Raw genomic sequence first — 25,370 nt, forward strand, 5'->3', positions numbered from 1 at the left:
GTTATCTGCGGCAAGCCAGAGGGAAATATTCCAAACGGAATAATGCAAACAAACTATGAAATATTTAATGAACCTCTATGAGATGTTGGTTTAACCTGCTGAAGGTATGCAAATGATCGGTTGGTGTGAATTGGGCAGCTTGTCACAGAGGTGAATTTTAAATCAACTTCATCATAACTTGCAAGGTTCGCCAGAAGTAGTTTTCCGTCTAGGAATAACTTTGAACAAAACTTGCGCAGTGACTGTGAATGTTCTCGTACGAAGTCAATGAAACCGGTGCCACACCGGTTTCAAATATCTTATGAAACATGCACTCATCATCGTACCACTTGTTAGAACAGCTGCGCAGATAAAATTAACTACTGTAAGTTGTTCCGTTGTCTACGGATTCTTACTATAACTGCAGGAAAATCGTACATTTCTCTGACTGACTGACTATCCCGGTACTTCAGACGTTTCTCCGGCGAGACACCACCTCCACCACCACCACCGTCACCCCCAATATTTTTTCATCGTCTTATGAGATATTTCGAACTTGATACTCACTTGCGGAAAAGACGACGAGAGCAACTGCCATTTCTTTTTTTGCTCGACCCACCTACCAACCTACCTAGCATCAGGCGCGGTAAATTGTAACGAAAGAGGCTGATTTTCGCATTGAATTTATTTTTGGGAGGGTTAATTTCATTCTTAGAGTTCACTTTTACTGCTTTTTCTGCTGTGACAGCTACCGGGATCTGATCGTCCACAGTTCCACGAGTGAGTATCTGTTTTGGATCGGGTGTTTCGAAATATACTGCCCGGTGATTCTCACAGGATTTATCTTCGAGACGTTAAATCTCTTAAACGTTTGGACGAATAAATCACACTTCTTTCTGGATTTATAGCTTACCTGCAAAATGTACAGAGAGTGTTTTAAATGTGAAACTTGTTTTGGTGATACTTGAATTATTACCTGCTATAACATTAATTTTGTTAGCAATAAAAATTCCCTCTATAAATAAGCCGGAATTGCTTCATTTATCGTCGATATATTATTTATGCTTTTAGGACTATTGAGGTGAGCATTTCGTTAAACAACTCGAATTTCAGCAACCGATTTACTTTTTAGGCCATCTGTTTTTGATCAGATATTAATTGGATTTGGTCCTAATAATACTTGTAATGGACTCATATTGTCTCATATTGGTGCCATGTCTTTGCTGACGAGCCGAACGAAAACGTTATTTTCGTCTAATACTGGCCGATTGAGGTATGGTCATTTAGGGGCACTTCGGTGCCAATTAATAAGTGTTTTGCAAATAGCATTAACTTTACGTCTGCTTAGCGGTTCAAGTTGAACTGTTTAAGTTTGCATTAAGCAGTTCAATTTGAACTGCTCTGCACTAACGAGTCTAAGACGAAACGTAAAGAAAAGTAAAAACGGTTATGTGCCCTAAGTTCGTGCGTCATGCAAAGCCTTATCCTTTCCGATTGTTTCGATTCGTACTCCCTACGTGATTATCCGCAATGTAAAATTCCCGGGTTAGGTCTGCATCTACATGTCTTGTCCGAAGTTTGGAGTCTGACACTTTACACGAGGTAGTAACTTGTTAATAGAACAACTTATCAACTGGATTAAACATAATTTTTCCTATCCGATAAAAAAAATCAAAGTTGTAAAAAGTGCCTGAATCTCGAAAACTATTTCGAACCTACATAAATAACGATCATTTGTGAAATCGCAGCCGAAGGAAACGTTCTCATTCATCGCCGAAAACCCCCTGTGCGTGGTAGTGTTAGTGTAACAAGCATCAGCCGGCAGTGCGCCAAGGAGAGATTTTCCTAACGATCAGTTCAACGGCGATCGCAGTGACGATAAACGGTGTTTCCTTCAACATACTGAACCGCGTAATCCATGCGAAATCCTAATACACTGAGGTCTTTTTTTATGCGGCCTTTTTTTATGCGGTTTTTTTTTACGCGACTTTTTTTATACGAATTTTCAGAGTTATGCGGTTTTTTTTATGCGAAGTTTCAGAGTTATGCGGTTTTTTTTATGCGAATTTTCAGAGTTATGCGGTTTGCCCTTCTGCGGTCTTTTTTTTATGCGAAGTTTCAGAGTTATGCGGTTTTTTTTATGCGAATTTTCAAAGTAATGCGGTTTTTTTTTATGCGAATTTTCAGAGTTATGCGGTTTTTTTTATGCGGTTTTTTTTATGCGGTACGTAAATTCGCATAAAAAAAGACTTCAGTGTATAAGTGAATACGTGTTCGTTCGTTCTTGTTAGTATGCTGCGTTGAATGACTCAAATTGGATGCATATAAATAATACGGGAACGATTTCCTGTTTTTGAGCTTCGCACAAGTTATCTCAGTTTCACGCGCATCAAGAAAAAGGTGAAAAGTCGCGTAGTTACCAAAGAAAGTGTCACCCGCCGTCGTCAGTCAAAGAATTGTGTAACGTAATTTTTTTTCCTATTTTTACATATATAAACCGTGAAAATATCGTGGCACCCCCGTGGTGAGAATTGCTATAATATGAGAAGCACTTTCTGTCGGTTCCTGTGTGCTGGTGGTTAATGATTAAATAATAACATTAAATTGTGAATAAAATGACACAAGGGAGCTGGTCATCACTAAAAGTAGCAACAGAAATGGAAAAAGCTGCTGCCAATCGACTTCAACACTGAGCGAAGTGAACGCAGTGTAATCAAATTGTATTAATGGTTGTTTTTGTGGTTTCATTTTTGCTCCTATTTAGGATAGGAAAATTTCGTGATCAAGCGCAAAAAAAGCTGGTGAAAATAAAAGTAAAGGTTATACGAATTCCCATTTTAGCTCAAATGTTTTCGATTTAGTACTAGCCATTTTGTCCTAGTAGTGTTAGTTATAGTGCGAGAAAAGTGCATTTAAATAGTAAGAAATTTAGGCAACGCACGCCACACCAACACCACTACTGTAGCAACATAGATAATGACCGCAGCAGTTATGGCAACAGACGGAAGCTTTGACCCAGGTAAGCGTTCTATGACAATTCTGACTGATGCAGATCTTGCCACATAAAATGGAACATTCGAAATAATTTCAATCTACTTTGCCTGTTTGTATGTCCGCTTCCGGTATACCAGTGCGGGGGGAATTTTCACTCGCCAACGAAGGCTGCTCTCTATGTCTTTCGCCAGAACTGTGCCAGAAAGGGGCGTCGATACACTGAGAAATGCAAATTGAACATGCAAAAGGGGTTGTCCGGACAGCATAGACAATCGCCAATTAGTGTTTGGTAGCCGAGGAACAATCGTAGTATTCAATCCTAGTAAACATAGCAGAAGCAAGGCGCCTTTGAAATTCGCTGCACCAAAACTGTATTCGATATTGTTACTTGTAAATTTGTGGAATAGAGAATTTGGTATTTAGTTACATATATAAGAGTTTTAAAGAAAAATGTAAGAGGATTGGGCAGAACCATTGCCAGTGACTCTGCAAGTCGTGTCAAAATGTCTCAAAGTCGGTGGAAGTAAGAAACTGGGCTCCGTACTTATGTATTATTACTCTGTATTCGGTAGGACCAGCTAGAAGGTGGTATATTGCTGAAACCAATTTGTTGTGTAAAATCTTTGAAAAGATGATTTTACGTGATCTAACGAATAAATTTGTTAAATATTGTTCCGCGGAATACACTAAATAAGTTTAATATTTACCGAAGGATGTTGTTCTGAAAACATCGTAAGCTGCACAATTTTTTGGAATGAGAGAAAAATTTGGTAATACTCATCTAATCTTTTTTTCGATTATAGAGGTTTTAACCCTCAGGTTATTTCGCCTCTTCGGACCAGAAAAACTTTCTAACCCTATGTGCGGGGTTGGCGATCGAACCCAGGCGGGCTGCGTGAAAAGCATCAACTTACCCATCACGCTATACCCGTAGGGGAAGATGTTCGCTTGCCGGCATCCCACCGTAACTTTTGACAGAAAGCAGATAGCGTCATTCCGACAAATGTCATGTGTGTGTGTGTGTAATAGCAGCACGTTCTTTTTGTGCCGAACATCAAAGCAAACCGACGCTTGTACTTTTTGCTGGGCTCAAAACAAATTTAATTTGCGTGAAAATCCACACAACGGGTTTTAATGACTATTTTTATAGTATCATAAATTGAAAAGCATCGATCGAAAAGGTGAGTGGATTGAATATTTATGACGTTAAATCGATCTATTCCGTGATTTAATACCAGATGCTCTCACAATTTTCGCAACCAAAGTTTTTTTTTCGTCATTTTCAAAATGTCTACCGATTTCGATTACTGCGGCACCCCAATGTGTTCGGTTACCGGCATCCCATTTTTTTTGACAAATCGCGAAAAATTGTCAGTGATATGCAGAGACGCCAAGTCTGCAACTTTATATGTAAATTATAAAATTTCTGTGTTGACATGTAAACCCTTTTTCGTCTGAAGACTTTTACAGACTTTTGAAACATCGATTGTTTGCAGACATTCGTTAGAAATTACAGACTTTTGAAAATTGACGCGATCTTTTCTTTTTGCTAGCTAAACTTATTATATTACCTGGTATCTCTGGTGATATTCAACACGTGGACAACTTGACGGCTTCGATACATAGGTCATATAAGTAGAAACTTTGGTTTTCTGGTTCTGTTAGCCATGGTGACTTCAAACAAAATGTCCAAGTCAAGGAAAATGAACTTTAATGCACTGTTTAATGCCAATAAACGTTGCTTAGTGGATAACAAGCCAAAAAATTCGACTGCAGTAACGTATTCAATGCCGTGAAGCCTGTGGAAGACCGGCCAAATAAACACCAAAGTCGTCACTATCCAAATCATCGGCCAAGAGAGCCAATGCGAATTTATATTAGACAATGAAGACTTTGGTCCAAAACGCTTCCGAAAAAAATAAATTCCATTTTCTATTTGAATAATTGCAGTCTTGACTTATATTTTTTCCATTTTAACGAAATTTCTTGGGCCGTCGGTAACCGATCATCTTTTATGAAAGTGCCAAACTTTATCACTTTACTAAATTGAAAATAATTTTTTTTTCAATCGATTGAATCAACTTAGTTTTTTATTCAGTTGTTAGCTAGGGACTTTAGCTTTCCATTGATGTATATATGTCCGCATAATGTGCACTTAGTCAGAAATTATAAGATTAAAAGAAAACGGTGCCGGTAACCGAACACTCTCCCCTACCCTTCTCTAATTTTCATCTCAACGCAAGATTGGCTCTTCCGTAAATATTAAAAAAAAGTCGTTGTATCGGAAGAATTTTTCGAATTTAACGAGCAGAGCTTGTTGTTTATGTACTTTACCAGCTTTAATCAGTACCATAATAAGGAAAATGAGACCTGGAACCCTTAAACCAAACATATGTATATAGGTAGGAATATCTCTATGAAATACGATCTCGGGGGTAAGCTGTAAAAAATCGATACGTTAGGTCGAATAGATTGACTCTAACTATCTCTTTAAAAATTGACAATCATTGGCAATTGACAGTTTCTATTTATAATTAGAGGTCACTGAATATATTTCTATCTTGATATTATATGAAAAAATAAAATTAAAAATAACATGGAGCACCGATTGGTATGGTGCACCAGGTAATGGTCAAAGTTGTGTGGACAATGAATACACTGAAAAACATGCGGTTTTTGTATTTCGAAAATATCAATTCATTACCAATTCAGGGATTATCCTAATATTTTTTGTCGTAACTTACAATTGATGAATTTTATTGAATTATGAGTAATAATGGGAGAATAAAAGACAAAAAGGTTGTCATTGTTCTCACAAAAAAATGTATAGAGCGAGAAGACTAGTGTTTGTTTTCTGATGAACAGAGAAGCTGTTTGGATATGGGATACCGGTCATGAGACGGCTAGGGTTTAGATCATGTTCGATGTACGTTTTACCAGGTTCGAGTCCTGTCTTTGAGCGTATCTTTTTCCAAAAAATCATCTTTTCTGTAAGTTTCTCATTCATTTGGCTTCTCCAATATATGTTTCCACTCAGTCATTGCAAAAACTGAACCTATCAGTTATGGTGACTTTACGTCAAGCCAACTAAAATGAATAAATCGATAAAAAATATGTTTTTTTTCAAACATGTTCAACATAAATATTTTTATTATTATATTTCATTATATATCGATTGCCAACGATCTTGGATTCACAGAAGTATTAAAAAAATGATTGAGTTGTTCGAAATTTTTCTAAATCAAATTTTTTTCTAGAACATTTCTATTTGGGCAAGTGGTCACTCGGTAAATGTCAGATGGTAAAGGAATTTTCAATTCTGAAATATATACCAATTTAAAATACATCATTATATATAGTGTTCTGAAGTCTTTTTAAATGCTCTAAAATTCTCGAACGTGTTCCGAAATCTTCTAGATTCACCAAAATTTAAATTCTGTATAAAATGTTCAAAACGCCGAATGTAACAATGAGAGATTCTATTTGTTTACTTTCTTACGGTACTCCTTCCGGCTATCCTTCTCCCTAATTATTTACCGATAATAATAACAAAAGCTATCATATTTTAATCTGCACTGAAGAAATTACCGAAAAAAGCAGGAATATTTCGAAATAATCGAAAGAGAAAGTAAACAAAGAGAATCTCTCATTGTTACATTGGCGTTTTGAGCATTTTATATAGAGTTGTAATAAGAAAATATTTGTATTATGAACTAGAGCGACTATTCAGCAAAAATATTTGCAAAGAAGTTTATTTTTCAATTTTTCTATTTGCTCAAAAAATATCGAGAAGATCGAAACTGATTTATTCAGCAGTGATGCCATAGAATAGATTTGTTTACTTTGCGTTTGGTATTGTTTTGGGTTTATCGAAATCTACGTACTCCTACGTGATTTCCACATGTCATGTAGCTAGTGCAACTATATAAACTTACTAGCTGAGTTACCCCATATTGGTTGGAATTGTTTCGTAAAGGTAGAAAGATTCTAAAAATAGTTCTGCACATTGAACTTATACGGCAAACTGATTGAACAATACTCCGTACATGTTCAGACTGCCCACGGTCAATGTCCCATCTCAGATATTACAATAATCATAACTTTCACATTCAGGGATTAGCTAAATTTTGTGTTAGGGCACATAGCCGATTTTGATGTGTTCACGTTTCGTCTGATGAGTCAAAGACGAAACGTAAACATATCATAATTTTCACAGTATTTTCGTCCAATCGGGTCAGTTTTATGTTTGATCTCTATATCGTGCTTTACCTTATGATAAAAGAAGAACCGGAAATTTTCATTTTAAAATTCCCGCGCTTGTCCAATCGGTAAACTTTTATTCTCTCAAAGTTGGCAACATTTTTATACACATTCTGTCAAATTTTGACGCATATCGTACGATTAGTTTTTGTTTGGCGTCTATACAAAGAAGTTGAAAAATTTTCGTGTGGCGATTTTTATAATGGATGGTTTCGGCTCGCCTTCGAAGCGCCATTCAGTAGATTGTTGTGCGGTTTCGACGTCATATTCACAGATCCACACCTCATCACCAGTTATGATGCATTCGATGAATGTGGGGTCACTATCTGCGTTGGAAATCATCTCTTTAGCCACATCAACACGACGCTGTTTTTGAATGAAATTCAGCTTTTTTGGCACCAGCCGAGAAGCGACGCGTTTCAAACCCAAAACATCAGTTAAAATGTGTTCGGCTGATCCATAATCGTCCCGGGTTGGCGGTTCAATGCGTAGGACGCGAACAACAGAAAGGCCAAATTCCACAAAAGGAATGTAATGCCAAGACTTTGCTTTTGGCTGATCCATAAGAGATGCCTAACAACACAGCAATCTCTCTAATCGGTATAGAACGATTTTACAACACGATTTGCTTCGTCGATTCAATGTTTTCTTCAGTAACAGATGTTGTTGGGCGGCCAGGGATCTCATCATGATCCAAGCTTCTACGACCACCTTTGAAGCGTTTATACCACTCGTATGCCTGTGTTTCTCCTAGACACGATTCACCAAAGGCCTTTTCTAACATTTTCAACGTTTCAGAACACTTAAATCCATTTGCAACAGAAATTTTGATGCACGCACGTTGTTCTAAATTTTCATCCATTATAAAAATCGCCACACGAAAATTTTTCAACTTCTTTGTATAGACGCCAAACAAAAACTAATCGTACGATATGCGTCAAAATTTGACAGAATGTGTATAAAAGTGTTGCCAACGTTGAGAGAATAAAAGTTTACCGATTGGACAAGCGCGGGAATTTTAAAATGAAAATTCCGGTTCTTTTTTTATCATAAGGTATAAGGGCACAGTTTCAGTTTCAGCGAGCTAATGTTATTCGTTTTCACGTCAATCCGGTTATGTCTTTAACATCACTCATCCGCTGTTTATTTATTTCATTTTTATTTCACAATAACCAAAAGCTACAATAATCAAAGGGAAACGTTCATTTTACCAATCCGAATCAAAGTAGCTAGAGAAATCTCTGTTACGGAACCTTATGATAACAATTTTTTATCGTTATATTGATTTGTTTTGTAAATAACTTAGCGAGCAACAATTGATAATTAGTGTTCGTGAGCAAAATATCACCTAGTTATGCAAACAAAATAATATAAGATGCCAAATCTCAACAAAGACGTTTCAAATAGTTAAAGATAGAAGCACCTGATATCGGTGGACAGAAATAGCTTTCTCTATTGGTTATTAAAAGTCTTCTGTATTTCCTGATATGCTCAAACTGGCATAGAAAAACATAAACTGCGTTGATATTCAATTTAAAACGAAATCATTCCGAATAGATTGGCAAATATCTTACATGAATTGAGTCACGAACCATCAAATCGCAAACATTCAATAATAAGACACAAAATCAATCATAGGCACTTCTGGATTTTCCAATATGCAATCTGTAAAGACTGTCCCATAAAGTATGGACGCACTTTGATTTCGCTGTAAATAATTCACAAGTGTTAGATATTCAAATTTTATTCGATATACTGATAATATTAGACTACAACAACAGAATATTATTCTCAACATATGCTACTTAGCCATTGTAGACAATCTCCCGCACCTTCTTGCGAACGTTCCTCATTAAATTCCGTACAGACTTCTTGGCGACAATTTTTGACACTTTTTTCCAATCTTTTTCGAACTGTTGAATGGTTTCGGCTGTCGAGACATGTTTCCTAAGATGTGCCTTCGTTAATGCCCAAAATTCCTAAATTGGTCGAAGTTGTGGGCAATTTGGTGGATTCATGTCTTTTGGGACGAAAGTGACATTTTTGGTAGTATACCATTCTACCGTTGATTTCGAGTAGTGGCAAGAAGCAAGATCTGGCCAGAAGACAACAGGATCCTTGTGGCTTCGAATCATGGGTAGAAGTTGTTTTTGAAAACATTTCTTGATGTATATTTTGCTGTTCATTGAAGCAGTGGTGATGGAGGGTTTCGAAATCTTACCGCAGCTACACATTGCTTGCCAGACCATAGCTTTCTTACCAAATTTTTCGACTTCAATCGATGTCTCGGACTAGTTTAACACTTGCCCTTCTCGCACCGTATATAATTGTGGTCCCGGCAAGGATTTGTAATCGAGTTTCACGTAGGTTTCGTCGTCCATGATTATGCAGTTCAAATTTCCAGCATGAATCGTATTGTACAGCTTTCGAACCCTCGGCTTGATCGATGCTTCTTGTTTCGGACTACGTTTTGGTTGTTTCTGCTTATTATAGGTTCGAAGATTCAAACGTTCTTTAGCACGAAGAACATTTGACTTCGAAGTGCCCACTTTTTTGGCCACATCCCGAACTGAAACCTACTTCTTTTGCTCGAACGCCTTCAGTATACATTTATCCAACTGAGGGTTAGCAGGACCTTTTTTTCGGCCCGTTTTCGGTTTATCCTCAAAGGTGTTATCCTCACCGAACTTCTTGATTGCATTTCGCACGGCTTTTTCACTTACTCCTTCCATTTTTGCTACCTTTCGCAGCGACAGTCCGCGTTCTGTTCACCATTTGTACACAATTTTTCGACGTTGTTCTGCTGAAAGTTCATGCATTTCGAAACAAACTAATGAAAACGAATAAACAACTGCACAAGTGGTTAGAGAAGAGTGTAAACAACAGGACGCAGCCATAAAAATTGACAGATTCTGAACCATTGCGAAATGGCAGTGGTTTTTGGTTGAGTCCATACTTTCTGGGACAGTCTTTATACTTTCCTCGTTGATCCTTGTCGATTGAGCAATCAGAGAATAATCAGAAATTATTGTAAGATTTCGGTATAATAATTTCATAATTAATTTCATCAGTACAACAGAAAAGTCTTGTGCAAAAATATTCACTACGATGTATGTTTTAATGCCATTAGTAACGACGCCTGCTCTAAATAAATTTCGGATTTATAAAACCTAATAATCCAAAATTGTTAGAATATCGAATAAATTCTTCGCTTGATTTGTTAAGGCAGCCTTTAAGGGGCCGAAATAATTCGCCTTTGATCATAATAGTGAATTATAGCGTTCATATTGGCACTCAAAATCATCTTGTTAAACGGTAGGCGTAAAAGAACTTCCGCTGCTGGTGTGCAGAACGATTTATTATTCACGTTGCGCGTCTTTCCGGAGCAAACATTTGCATATCACCAACCGTGAAATTTTTCTTGTGCTTGTCCTGCTATTGTGATTACTCCAGACAGAATAGAATTGAAATTCGTAAAATGTTCCACACTGCCCGTCGTGTTGCGCGAACCGCTCCAGAAGAAATGATGAAACAAATTCAACCTTGCCCTGATAACGTGTTCTGATTGGCTTCGGAAAACGTGGGTCTTTTCAAACTGAATTTTCAATAGTGTACTATTGGATAACATTTCCACTTTTTCTGTACACATCTAGATTAAGAGTTTTCGAATGGATTAGTGGTTGAAACATATAAGTCCATTGACAAATGAAAAAGTTTTATGTGTTCGAAATAATAACAGAAAATGTTTTTTTAAACTTTTTATTGACACCCGGCCCCGTATAGTCAGTGAAGAATAAAGTATAATTCATCATTCTTTACAGAAAGTTAAGAAAAAGCAGAAATTCAAATAAATCATATTTATGTACATTGTACAGACAAAATGTCAAAATATCGAAGGAACTTGTTGATGCAATCCACATTATTGTTTGGAATCACATTGTCAAAGACAACGGACAGTTTACCGACATCCTATGGCACCCTATGTCAGAAGCATATTACAGTAGTTCCTTGAATAATATAAAATTCCGACAGATAGCCTACCGAAAAAGCCAAGGATCGTTCTGGTCGTACACAAATGCTTAGATTTCGTTACACAGACCGGCAATTATTTTTACCGAGTGCCGCATCGATAGCCAGTTCGTGCGCGCTTTTGAGTTTTGTTTGGTTTCATTTTTCACCGCACCACCAAACGTCATCATTTGGTTCAGACCGCGCTTCGCCGCTTAGGCAAATGTACCGCAATGAGCATCGAAAAACCACACCAGACCAGACCAGACCCACAGAGAGCATAAGTTCGGCGAAATTGTTTTCGTCAGCAGTATCAGTTGCACCACCGACGGCGACAGCGGAAGCCAGGGTAAGCCTGCAGTAAAATATGATTGTTGAAAATAACTCTTGCTTTGTTCGCAATTTATGTGACAGTTTCATATAGTAGTTTTCGTCACACGTTGCTGGCTATTTGAGCAAAGTAGGCATTTTAATTGTTGGCGTAGTCAAATAGTCGGTAAGGCTGTCGAATGAGATTTTTTTATGTTTCTGATGGACATTATTATAGTCCAATGGTTTCTATTCGATCTTTAAAAAGTAATGATTCAGTTTCAGGTTTTGATCAGCAAGTATCGATTAAACTCTATAACTTTTAAACTTTTGATTACCAACAGTCACTCACTTGGAACGATGAAATTTTCTGAAACTATGCGTCCTGACGATGTGTGCCCGACTGTTAGCTATGCAATTTTAGTATTATTTGATTTCCTAAATTTGACGTTTTCTTCCAAGAATTCCCTGCACATTTAACTAGTTTAGTAAACCAGTTAATTTAGTCTGTGTTCATTCCTAGAACGACAACACAAACTGCCTGAGGTGTTTCCTAATTTTCGGATGCCAGCCATAAAATTAGTTTTTACCACGGTTAGCCATGAGACATAATTTCCATACCATCTCTATCGTAGCAGAATATTTCTAAAGTTCACCAAACGTAATTAAAATATGCACATCCTTCATTAACCAGATTCCAGTGCAGGTTTCACTGTTTTGCACAGTCGCCGCCTCGTATCAGTCCACCCAAACAACCATCACGTGGGCAAGGAGATGAAATTATGCTGAAAATAACTCTCGGTGACGTCGGCTCTGTCCAGCTTCGTAGCATCGCTGCCATATCGCACATGTAAATTTCCGCCTGAATGGGAATGCTTGAGTGTTCCGTAGCGTAGAACGTCGATTGGATGTTTGTCCAATTGGATTGGATGTTAAATTTTCTAAAAATATTTTGCGACGGCATTCCGACTGCCGATCTACCTCGTGCCGATGCCGTTTTTGCGAGAAATCTGTTACGGCTGGCAATTCCAGTGTGAATTGCATGGTGCACGGTAAAAAAAAATTTCATGCACTCGACAACAAATGTGAAAAAATATTATTTATTGATTTTTAATTCTTCCGCTGCGAATTTCATTACATTAAAAATCTACCATAAAATCAGATTCTCTTTCGATTTTCAATTAAATTGTTGAAACTTCACGCCGTACTAAAAATGTCCCAAGTATTTTTTTGTTACGGTGCATGTCATATCGTACGGGCCCCTAATGGTGTTCGGCTTGATTTGATGACGGAGCAGACTGCGTTTAATGGAAAGAAATCCACTTATTCGAATAGACAGGAAGAGATGACAGGAAGTCACTGGCATACGGAGTAAAATGCGAATGGAAGTTCCTGTACATCAGTTGCAGCTTTCATTACTCGTTTATCGATCGATTTTTTTCAGAAACGATATGTAAAAAAATTACTTTACTGAATATATCTGTTTTTAGTAAATTTGGTTTGAGATTCAAGCCATTGAATTGTTCGCACACATTCGTGTTTTCGTAACTAAATTATCCAAATTGCAATCGATGCGCAGGAAAAATATGAAATTTAATGAAATTCGGAAACATAAAAGATATTTCGAGAAGATCACAATACTTATATGTCCAATAAGAAGTCGGAAAAAGACTGCCTAAGTTGAATGTCGGTCACTATTCTTTCAGTGAAGATTTTGAATTATTTCACGGATTGCTGGAACGTTTTATTTCTATGACAGCTGAACCTCTTTACTTTATTTCGTTGTACTACATGTTTACATTCTTGTTAATTTCAATGAAATGATTTCGAATTAAATGGTAGTGTGGAAACGCATTTTGCAAGAAACAGCAGCAAAATCCGAATTTACCAGTACGCGATCGAACCAAGATACTAAAACTACCGAGAGTTATTGTGTTTTGTACATTTGATCAGGAAAACAGTTTCGGGTTTTCCAAACTAAGTTACACTTATTCGATTTTTGCTTTCAGCCGTTCATATAAGGGAACCAACATTTAGGGATCACCTCTAATTTCGTAAAGCGCTAGTGCTCAAAAGTTTGAGCACGAAAAATGTCCTCATGCAAAATTTGAGCTGAATCGGACATGCGTAAGGGGTGCTGCCCGGCGGTTAAGGTTTGAAAATTTTCGATCTTGAAAAAGCACCATAGGGGAGAGTACATGAAATTTCCAAAATCGAAATTTTTTTTTGATGCCGAAACTCTTAAAACTGCATGAAACTTCAAGATTTAGTGTCATCTCAAAAAAATTTTTTTTGAAAATATCAACTTTCTGGGACTTAGAAAATTTTTTTTTCGAGATGACACTAAATCTCGACGTTTCATGCAATTCTAAGCCTTTTGGTATCAAAATTTTTTTTCGATTTCGGAAATTTCATGTAGCTTGCAATGTCGGGAAGTTAAAACAGAGAACAGACATCCAAGTAGAGATTTCAATTTGTGTAAGAAATTTAACGGTCGTTTTAAAAAGCAATCACCAAGTAGCATACAAGTATGTTACTTGTATGCTTTACACAGCTTTTTTGAAAAAGTTTTAGAGCCATTAGAACGGCTGATTTTGTGTAATGCTCTCCACCGTTGTATTTTCACCAATGCTAATGACTGGCAGCTGTGACGTAATCGCTCTTGTCGAAAGCGAAACTAGCTTTGCAAACGACACAAAATACATCTGCTCGCAGTGGCGATAGAATCCAAACTGATCCGATTTTTGTTGAGAGGCTTGTTTTTACCTGATTTCGTTTGTAGCTTTTTCACTAATGGGTAGTCCTAACGGCTATAAAAATAGCCGCATACAAAATTTTAATGTCGATTATTTCATTTCGGATTTGCATAATTTATTGAAAGAAACTTTCAATATGCTGTAGGGATTCGTTTCTAGCATTCAGAAGGACCAAATTGAGGAACTCACTACGATATTAAACACTTTTCGGAACATTTTTCTCGAACGATTTGTTGTACAGCAACAGATATTTTGTTCTCTTCCTCAGAACGCGTTCTGATTGGCTGGTGTTGACATGGGTCAAATGAGACAGGTTTTTCAATAGTGTACTATTGAAATACTTCAATGTTTTTGCTATACACGTTTAAGTTGAAAAATTTCGATTCTATTGGTAGTTAGATTATATAAATCCTTTCACAGATCACTGAGCTATGAGCTTTAAAAATACGAGAAAGGCAAATGCGCCTTATGAATTATCCTCTTTGATACTCGTTTATACCAAACATTTCAGAAAAGTTTAATTTTGAATTATTTGAAATTATGTTACAAAACTGAAAATTTGATCATAAAATTGTGATCATATTTTCGATGGCATGCATCAAAAATTATGTTGATTCGTTAGATACAACAATAGACATTCACGATTAAAAACTTATCACTGTCTCGGAGGGTACATTTTGGAAAGGCACCCCATAGTAAAGTAAGTCGTATTCACGACAATATACTTGCAAAAAGTGAAGCAGAAGCAAGGTCCAAAGGTTCCCAAAGTGAAAAAGTGTCAAACCTTTATGCTAAGCAAAATTTCACTGCTACAACCCGATCGGATGGTAATAACAGAATTATAACATCTGGAGTAATTTATTTCCGAAATATTGTTTAACAAATTTTGAAATATTTTTGGCTGGTAAGCTGTTAAAATAACAAAAATCATAACAAAAAAGAGTCTAGCGGAAACAAACTCGTAACATATTTTGAAAAGTTTGTATCTTAATTATTATTGAATTTGATATAACTACAGAAGTCCGAAAGCAGAAATTCGTAACAATAGTTGTAATAAATTAGATAGCAAATTTAACACAGAAAACTATATTACAGCTAACTTTTAGCATTGTTCCAATCCAAAATTGTTGAATGATTTTTTTATTAAATAAATAATTTATTTAGTGATCTGGTTTCTTCTTTTAGTTCTTTTATATTCTGATCATTATATTTCGATATGAAGCAACGGAAGAACTCATTTTTTCAATTAATGAATTTTATCATGAGTCTTGCAAATGAAGATGAAACATCATAACTGATTTTGTTATTATATTGTTATCATAAGTTTTAACTTACAACTGTTTTCATTTGTTAAATATCTCAAAATAACACAAATTGTTATATTTATCAACTGTTGATATACTTGTGTTATGATTTTGTTATGTGCATATGATCGGGTATACATCACTATGGTAACACTTAAAACTGTCATGAAGTTACACACTTACACCTATGATCGAATCACTCGATATCAACAAGTTCACACACAAGATTGAAATATTATGACATTCGCACTTGTCATATGACGGCACACTTTAAATTTATGCATTAAATTTTTAACGCACAAATGAAACATTATTGATTTCTTAGTGCGCCTAGAAACATGAAACGTATTTACAGAAACACTGGAAAAACAATGCTAATAATGTACACTCTAAGAAAAAAATGAAATTTTACGCTTGACGTAAAATCAAGCATGCCATGTTTTCTTGAGTGATAAATAAATATTACTTTCAATATTATGTAAATGTAGGTTTTGTATCTATTTCACTGTTAAATTCAGTCAAATAATCTGTAAATGATTGATATTTACATGCTTTAGGATGTTAATTTGAGTTTTAAGTATTTTAGTATTAAGTATTTTACATGATTTTTCGTTGTGTGTAGAAGACGAGTTAAGTTTGTCCAAACTCGTTCAGATAGCGAAACAACATTCTTATATTACTACGCGAGAACTTAGAAAATGTCTGGAACTTGTCATTCTCTCGTCAGCTAACATAAGATAAATGATTGAAATTGAATTTCATACGAGAAGCTTTCTGGAATATTGTATCATATTTAGTCGATAATTCCCATCTCTAAGTTGAGCGACTTTCAATGAACATCAATTTGAACCCGTTTTTGGTTTAAATCGATCCATGAATAAATTGGCAAAGACTGATGTTTTAGAATCTGGTTAATTTGTGAAAACCGTTTCAAAATGGCGGAATTATTCATTATTTCAAAAGGTCCTGTCTGGCTCACCCTGTACAATGAGGAGTCAAACTAAAACCAGAAAAAAAATTATTATTCTGGTCACACCAGGGACTTTTTGACCGATGTGTTAAAACAAATAGAAGAAAAATGCATGCCAAAATACATCCGTCCTTTTTAAGCAGCAGTTTTGAGTCGAATCGGTCTTTGCAGTTGTGTAAAACAAATAGTTCGCCATATTGAAAGCGTGTGCAATTTGTGAAATCTGATGATTTGTTACCGTTTTCTGGAATTGCTCTATAAGCAATATAAACAAAGTTGAAGATTCGTGTCTACACTCTATATTCTGGAAAGATTTCATTTTACAATTACGTGCTCTACTGGCTCATTTTATAAAAGTCTATTGATGTGAAATACAAATAATCGAATGTACAGTTCGCTTTCACATATCATTCAAGTCAGTCGATAAAACAAAACCGCTTACGTTCGGGACGGAAGAAACCAAGTACAGTATTGTGTAGTGAACAATAGAACGACCTCGAAATGAGCGAACCAAACGAACAAAAGCTACCCCCGATACGAAAGGATACGATTATTGTTGACTTCAGGCAGTGCAAAATTCGACCTTCGATACGAGAACTTGAAGGTTTGCTTAAAGAGCAAATGCATCTTGATATTAAACGGGTGCATTTACTACAATGCAACAAGACAAATAATGTTGTTTACATCCAGTTTTATAAAGAGTTGGATGTAATTCGATTCGCTAAAGACAATAACAATGTGCACTATGTGGGGCATGAGAATATCAAGTACAACATTCCAGTATATATGGAAGATAGTACTAAAGAAGTGCGTGTGAAAGATATCCTCTCAAGCGTTATCGATCCTTATATTCGCAAAACTATGTCCCAATACGGAATGATTCTTTCCATCGAAAAAGAAAAGTGGAAGAACTTTTTCTCTGGCTTGAACAGTCAGGAAAATTTTCTTCACGTGTCATTTTTTCGTTTGTTCATAAAATATTGGAAAGTCTCGTGCAATTACCCATCGTTGTTGACGGCGTGGCAAGTGCCGTGGGCTAGTGCTGCTTGGACGTTTGGATCAGACATTTAAAGTGAAACAGTGGACCGGTGCTTTTTCCTCTCAGAGGTTTTTTGCACACGGAGGCACAACTAATCAACTTGTGGCCCCAGCGACCGAGTTTTGCCACAAATTATTCGTTAAGTATAGTGTTTTTTTCCCCTTCATTACTTTTTATCGTATATCTCTACTCTGATTACCCCCTATAATACGCGCGGAGAATCAGCCGCGCTATGACAAGTCCTTCTGATAGTACCCTCCCCCCCGCTGATACAATGGAGACAGATTCAAAATCTGCTCCAAACAATAAGACTACCCGAGTTAAACAGTATCCCGATGAACCCTCTATCTCGGCTGGCCTTTATGTGGTTTATTTCCGGACCGTAGAAAAACCACTTAATTTATTGCAAATTTCTAAAGACCTGACGTCACAATATACAACCGTGCAAAATATATTGAAAGTTCGCTCGGATAAGCTCAGGGTCTCGTTAACCAGTTTGAAGCAGGCTAATGAGATCGCTCGAAACGAGCACTTTACGAGCGGGACTACCGTGTTTACATACCAGCTCGCGAAGTCGAGATAGACGGAGTGATCACAGATCCAAGTCTGACATGCGAGGACATTCTCAAACATGGGGTTGGATGTTTTAAAGATCCCTTGCTTAAGAATGTCAAGATACTGGACTGCAAACGTTTGCATTCAGTATCGATCGCCGCGGATGGGACAAAGTCTTATCCCCACTCGGACTCGTATCGGGTGACCTTCTCCGGCTCGGCTTTGCCGAAATTCGTTCTCCTGGACAGGGTTCGTCTGCCTGTACGACTTTTCGTACCACGGGTAATGAATTGCACTAGTTGTCAACAGCTAGGACACACAGCTTCCCATTGTGGAAATCGGCCCCGCTGTTCGAAGTGCGGAGGGAGTCATGCGAGTGGCACTTGTGAAAAAAACATTGAAAAGTGTCTTTACTGTAATACAGGTCCGCATGATCTCCCAGCATGTCCAACGTATAAATTACGAGGAGATCACTTGAAGCAATCCCTCAAGCAACGCTCACAGCGCTCTTTCGCAGAAATACTGAAAAATGTTACACCACCGAGACAATCAACAAATCTCTACACTTGCTTGTCAACGGACGAGTGCGACTCTGATGATCCTCTCGAAGGTACATCTTCAACTGTCCCTCAAAGTTCTAGGAAAAGGAGAAACATATCATCTCCTAAGCTTCCTAGCAAGGGTTCGAAGGTATCTCTCAAGGGCCCTCCAAAAATAACATCAACAGGGAGTGCTGGTGGAAAAAACAAAAATACAAAGCCGAAAGCTCCTAGTTCCGGAGACCTACAATGCGAAAAAGAATACCCAGCACTTCCGGGGACACCAAAAACTCCCAGAGAGCCAAAGAACATACCATGTGCTGGACTTGTAAAATTCACTGACATTGTGGACTTCATATTCTCTACCTTCAACATTTCTGACCCCCTTAAGAGTCTTTTGATGACTTTTATTCCAGTAGTTAAAACGTTTTTGATGCAGTTGACTGCAAAATGGCCCCTTCTTTCAGCAATCGTATCCTTCGATGGCTAATTTTTCGAACGAGGTCATGGATTCGATTACTGTTTTACAGTGGAACAGTAGAAGTATTATCTCTAAAATAGATTCCTTCAAAATGCTAATAAGAAACCTACAATGTGATGCATTTGCATTATGCGAAACTTGGTTAACTTCTCAGGTACCCCTTACCTTCCACGATTTTAATATAATACGCTTGGATCGAGAAACCCCCTACGGAGGAGTACTTTTAGGGATCAGAAAGTGCTAATCGTTCTATAGAATTAACCTTCCTCTGACTCCAGGCATTGAAGTAGTCGCATGTTAAGCTAGAATTAAAGGTAAAGATCTTTGCATTGCTTCTATATATATATATTCCCCCTAGAACCTCGGTCGGGCACCGACGGCTTTGTGATATCATAGAACTCTTTCCTGCACCTACGTTAGTTTTAGGAGACTTTAACTCACATGGTGTGGGATGGGGTTGTCTTCTTGATGACAATAGATCAACTATGATCCATGATATCTGCGACAACTTCAATATGACAATTTTGAATACGGGAGAAATGACACGGATTCCTGCACCACCAGCAAGGCCAAGTGCGCTGGATTTATCCCTTTGCTCGACTTCGCTACGATTAGATTGCAAGTGGAATGTGATCAATGATCCTCACGGTGGGACAAAGAGTGCTCAGAACTTAACGCCCCATGGTGGGACAAAGAGTGCTCAGAACTTAACGCAGAAAAGTTTTCAGCGTATAAAAATTTTAGGAAATATGGAACACCGGATAATTACCGCGAATACGCGGCGCTAGAAATTAAAATGAAAAGTTTGATTAAAGCTAAAAAACGTGGTTACTGGCGTCGATTCATGGATGGACTAACAAAAGAAACATCAATGAGCACTCTTTGGAACACCGCCCGACGAATGCGCAATCAAAATAATACGAATGAATGTAAGGAATATTCAAATCGCTGGATATTCGACTTCGCGAAAAAGGTATGCCCCGACTCTGTTCCGGAAGAGAAGATCACCCGCGTCGCGACATCAAACATAAACGAAACACCGTTTACGATGATGGAGTTCTCACTTGCGCTCTTGTCGTGTAACAATAAAGCCCCAGGGCTAGACAGAATTAAATTCAACTTGTTGAAAAATTTGCCTGACTCTGCCAAAAGGCGCTTATTGAATTATTCAACAAGTTCCTAGAGGGTAATATTGTGCCACATGACTGGAGACAAGTGAGAGTTATCGCTATCCAAAAACCAGGGAAACCAGTCTCTAACCACAATTCGTATCGGCCGATTGCTATGCTTTCCTGTATCCGGAAATTGTTCGAAAAAATGATTCTTTTTCGTTTAGATACTTGGGTCGAGACTAATGGCTTACTTTCAGATACACAATTTGGTTTCCGCAGGGGCAAAGGAACGAACGATTGTCTTGCGTTACTCTCAACCGAAATTCAAATGGCATTTGCTCGTAAAGAACAAATGGCATCTGTTTTCCTTGACATCAAGGGGGCTTTCGATTCAGTTTCTATAAAAATTCTATCTGAGAAGTTGCATCAACATGGTCTTTCACCAGTTTTGAATAACTTTTTATATAATCTATTGTTCGAGAAACACATGCATTTTGAACAGGGTGATTTGTCGACAATACGATTCAGTTACATGGGTCTTCCTCAGGGCTCATGTTTAAGCCCCCTTTTATACAATTTTTACGTAAACGACATCGACAAATGTATAAACACATCTTGCACGCTAAGACAACTTGCCGACGACAGCGTTGTGTCTATTATAGGACCCAAAGCTGGCGATCTGCAAGGGCCGTTACAAGATACTCTTGCCAACTTATCCGCCTGGGCTATTCAAATGGGTATTGAATTCTATACGGAGAAAACTGAGCTGGTTGTATTTTCAAGGAAGCAAGAGCCAGCCCAATTACAGCTTCAACTAAGGGGTGAAACCATAGCTCAGGTCTTTACATTTAAATATCTCGGGGTCTGGTTCGACTCCAAAGGCACCTGGGGATGTCACATTAGGTATCTGAAACAAAAATGCCAACAGAGAATCAATTTTCTTCGTACAATAACCGGAACTTGGTGGGGTGCCCACCCAGGAGACCTGATCAGGCTGTACCAAACAACGATATTGTCCGTAATGGAATATGGATGCTTCTGCTTCCGATCCGCCGCGAACACCCATTTCATTAAACTGGAAATAATTCAGTATCGTTGTTTGCGTATTGCCTTAGGTTGCATGCAATCGACTCATACGATGAGTCTCGAATTGCTTGCGGGCGTCTTACCGTTGAAAAATCGATTCTGGGATCTCTCATATCGATTGCTAATCCGATGCGACATCTTGAATCCGATGGTGATTGAAAACTTCGAAAGGCTTGTCGAGCTCAATTCTCAGACCCGTTTTATGTATTTTGATTACATGGCTCAGAATATTAATCCTTCTTCGTTTGTTTCCAACCGTGCTCATTTCTTGGATACTTCTGATTCTACTGTGTTTTTCGACACATCCATGAAAGAAGAGATTCGTGGAATTCCGGATCACATACGCCCTCAAGTAGCCCCTAATATTTTTTATAACAAACTTAGAACAGTCAACTGTGAAAAAGTGTTTTACACTGACGGATCAAACATCAACGAGTCCACAGGCTTCGGTATCTTCAATCAGAACTTCACCGCTTCGTACAAACTCAGTGATCCGGCTTCAGTTTACGTCGCAGAATTAGCTGCCATTCAGTACACCCTCGAGATCATTGAAACCTTGCCCAAAGACCATTACTTCATCGTCACGGACAGTCTAAGTTCAATAGAAGCTCTCCGGGCAATGAAGCCAGGAAAGTATCCCCCATATTTTCTGGGGAAAATACGGGAACACTTGAGAACTTTATCTGGACGGTCTTATTCAATATCGTTAGTCTGGGTCCCTTCGCATTGTTCCATTCCGGGCAATGAAAAGGCAGACTCATTGGCTAAAGTGGGCGCATTGGAAGGTGATATTTATGAAAGACCAATCTGCTTCAATGAATTTTTCAGTATTTCTCGTCAGAAAACTCTCGAAAGTTGGCAAACTTCATGGAGCAATGGCGAACTGGGACGATGGCTACATTCCATTATCCCTAGGGTATCGACGAAACCATGGTTCAGGGGGATGAACGTGAGTCGCGATTTCATTCGCGTGATGTCTCGGCTCATGTCCAATCACTACACATTCAACGCGCATCTCCGGCGTATTGGGCTCGCAGAGAGCGGTCTCTGCGCTTGTGGTAACGGTTATCAGGACATCGAGCATATCGTGTGGACGTGCGTGGAGTATACTGACGCCAGGTCTTTATTGAAGGACTCCCTCAGGGCCCGAGGTAGACCACCTGATGTACCTGTTCGAGATGTGTTGGCAAATCGGGATATTTCATATATGATGCTCATATACAAGTACCTTAAACACATAAATATACAAGTGTGATCCGTTGCATCTGGCATAGAAAGTTCTCCTTTCCTTGGCGAGGTTAAGAATAATTTTCACCTACAGGTTCGGCACTAACATCCGCTCGATTCTCCCGATCCCCTGCCTGTCTACCATCTCTATCGAAACTAACAAGATCTTCTTGCTGTCACTAACTTTTTCGCATACCCCTTCCCCCGACTCTTCACCATCTCGATGTAAACTAATTAGATCTTTGTCGTTTTTAGTCATTCGTTCCCATACCCTTTTTTCCACTCCGTTTTCCACAACATTTACTTCTCCATGTTTTTTTTTTTTCATTCTCTTCGGCAACATCATTATAAACGCCCACGGAAAGCCGCCCCAGTCAACATGCGGGCCACCCGCCGGGTTCTCGTAACCCGGGGGTGTTTACCGCGGACCCACAAAAGAATGCGGCAACCTTTGAAATGTTTCCATGTCACGAGAATTATTCCCATGTTTCCATCACCACCGCCACGAAGAACCACTCCCATCGATGAGGGACACACGCCGGATCTTCAAAGATACAAGAGTGTTTCCTGAGGACCCACAGGGACAAGCCCTTGGCATCATAAACTGTAACAGATTGTGCCTTAATAAAATATATCTGAAAAAAAAAAAAAACTTTTTCTCTGGTATTCTAAATGGTGTACGTTTGTTACGCATGCGCTTGAAAAGGCCTGTACCTTCTTATGTGAATTTCGATCAGGATATAAGAATCCCGTGCAAATCACGTGTGACATATGACCATCAGATGACCACATGTCAATATTGCCAAAAAGCTGTTCGCTAAGGTAAGCCATGTAAAAAACTGGACAAGAAAATGTCTGCACCAAAGGACGACAGCGCTCCCTCCACACCAACCCCAAAAAACCCCAGTACATCGGAGATAGCCATCAACAGCTATGAAGCTTGCTCTTCTACGAAACCAGTTGTTCCATATGCAGAACAAGGTACGCCAGCTACAGCACCACCCAACCTCTAGACAAATATAAGCAATAAGGATCGTTCCACCAAAAACATTGACACCGAACTAATGGACGGGAGCGTGAATAGCGAACCACTGTTCTCCCCTCATTTGCTGTATAGCAATGGAAATGCCTCTCCGCCAAGAAAGAAGATCCAGTAATAAAAAAATAATAACGCCGATGAGCGATTGAGCCGAAATAAAAGTTTTATAAAAAAAATCGAATGCAGCCCAATAGAAATTTATGGAGCGGATTAAAAATGTCAAATTGAAGTAGACCACGTTGTTTGGTCAATAGAAAGGATACAGTATTCACTTCAGGTTTCGGAGATATAATGGTATAACTCAAGTGTACGATACTGACAAACCGAACTTTTTTCTGTATGCTCGATTTTATTGGAGATTGTAAGCCAACTTCATGCTTATTGGCTTATTGATCTTGTTGAAATATCAAATGGTTGAAACATCCGAATTCGGATAAGTTCTCAATTTTCTCGGAGATTCCTGCACCGATTTTAAAATTCCCGAGCAGACACTTCCGGTTCCGGAGATATACTTGCAAAAGTGGCGTAATCGAGAAACAATCATCATTCGCTCAATTTTCTTGGAGATGACTTAAAGCATCTCGACAAAGTCAGGCCCACTTAAAAGGTACTATAAGTTCATTGATCAAGATGGGAAAAATCATGGCGTATACTTCCGGTACGGGAGATATAATCTTATAAGTGTCGTAACCGACAAAAAGTAGCTATGGAGTTCGAAGATATCAGATTCTTCTCGAAATTTCAGTACGAGACAATTGCAATGGCCTGGTCTGAAATGTATCGACGATCTTCGGTATGCAAGAGTAATTTTAATACTAATAATGATAATAATAATACAGATTAATGTGTATATATGGCAACCCTGTTTTGCATGGCATATTTTCACAAGACCCTATACTAGTATAAAGATGTGTTCAACATCATCACTTTCGCATTGCCGTTCGTAATTGAATGTGTTAGTGACGGTACAAATTATTTTAATTTCCATCTTGATGAATCTTTTGGTAGGAAATATTGAGATCTGAAATGGTTCTCATGTGTGTCTTGTTTCGGTAACAGTTATTCAGAAAATGGTAGGAAAGCGACAAAATTCAACTAGTTCTTTATGATGATCTTTAACACTTAAAAGTGCTTTGAATGGACTTTTTGGCTACCTTTCTACCGGTTTTCGGTGTCATCGTGCTGACGGTGTCCCGTGCGTTTAGAGTAGCTGCTCTAACTTAAATGACGCTATTTCTCACAATACATTTCATTTACTACCTGCTACTGGCAGCGGTGTACGGACAGCCCCTTTGCTAAAATTCCTTTCCTGTTCGCAGAACGGGAAGCAGTGAGACGACAGAACAGTTGATCAGCAAATGGTAGGAAAAATGAACCACTCAACTTTTATATGGATGCTCTTGTATAGATGCAGACATCTCGTGTTCTGATTGGCTGGTGCTGTCATGGGTTAAATCAAACAGGATAGTGTACTATTGAAAAACTGCAATGTTGTTGCAATACACGTTCAAGTTGAAAATTTTCGATTCTATTGGTAGTTAGATTACGTAAATCCTTCTACGGAGCTATGAGCTTTCAAAATACGAGAGAGGCAAACGCGCCTTATGAATTATCCTCTTTGACACTCGTTTATACTAAACATTTCAGAAAAGTTTAATTTTGAACTATTTGAGATTATGTCACACAACTGAAAATTTTATCATAAAATTGTG

At 38.1% G+C, this 25,370-nt stretch overlaps 1 protein-coding gene across 9 annotated transcripts in view; it reads left to right on the top strand.

The window, feature by feature from the left end:
- Positions 1 to 25,370, top strand: part of LOC131430235 (MAGUK p55 subfamily member 7) — a 64,950-nt gene that overhangs the window by 11,986 nt on the left and 27,594 nt on the right. For 7 of the 9 annotated variants that reach the window (XM_058595016.1, XM_058595022.1, XM_058595024.1 and 4 more), the window contains one exon: positions 2,744 to 2,998. In XM_058595016.1, the coding sequence (XP_058450999.1) occupies positions 2,956 to 2,998 (43 nt within the window). In that variant the 5' untranslated portion in view covers positions 2,744 to 2,955. Of the gene's footprint in view, positions 1 to 2,279; positions 2,440 to 2,743; positions 2,999 to 25,370 lie in introns of those variants that run through there. The other 2 variants (XM_058595021.1, XM_058595018.1) reach the window with 2 other exon arrangements.

The sequence above is a fragment of the Malaya genurostris genome, chromosome 2 (assembly GCF_030247185.1).
Source record: "Malaya genurostris strain Urasoe2022 chromosome 2, Malgen_1.1, whole genome shotgun sequence".
NCBI lineage: Eukaryota > Metazoa > Arthropoda > Insecta > Diptera > Culicidae > Malaya > Malaya genurostris.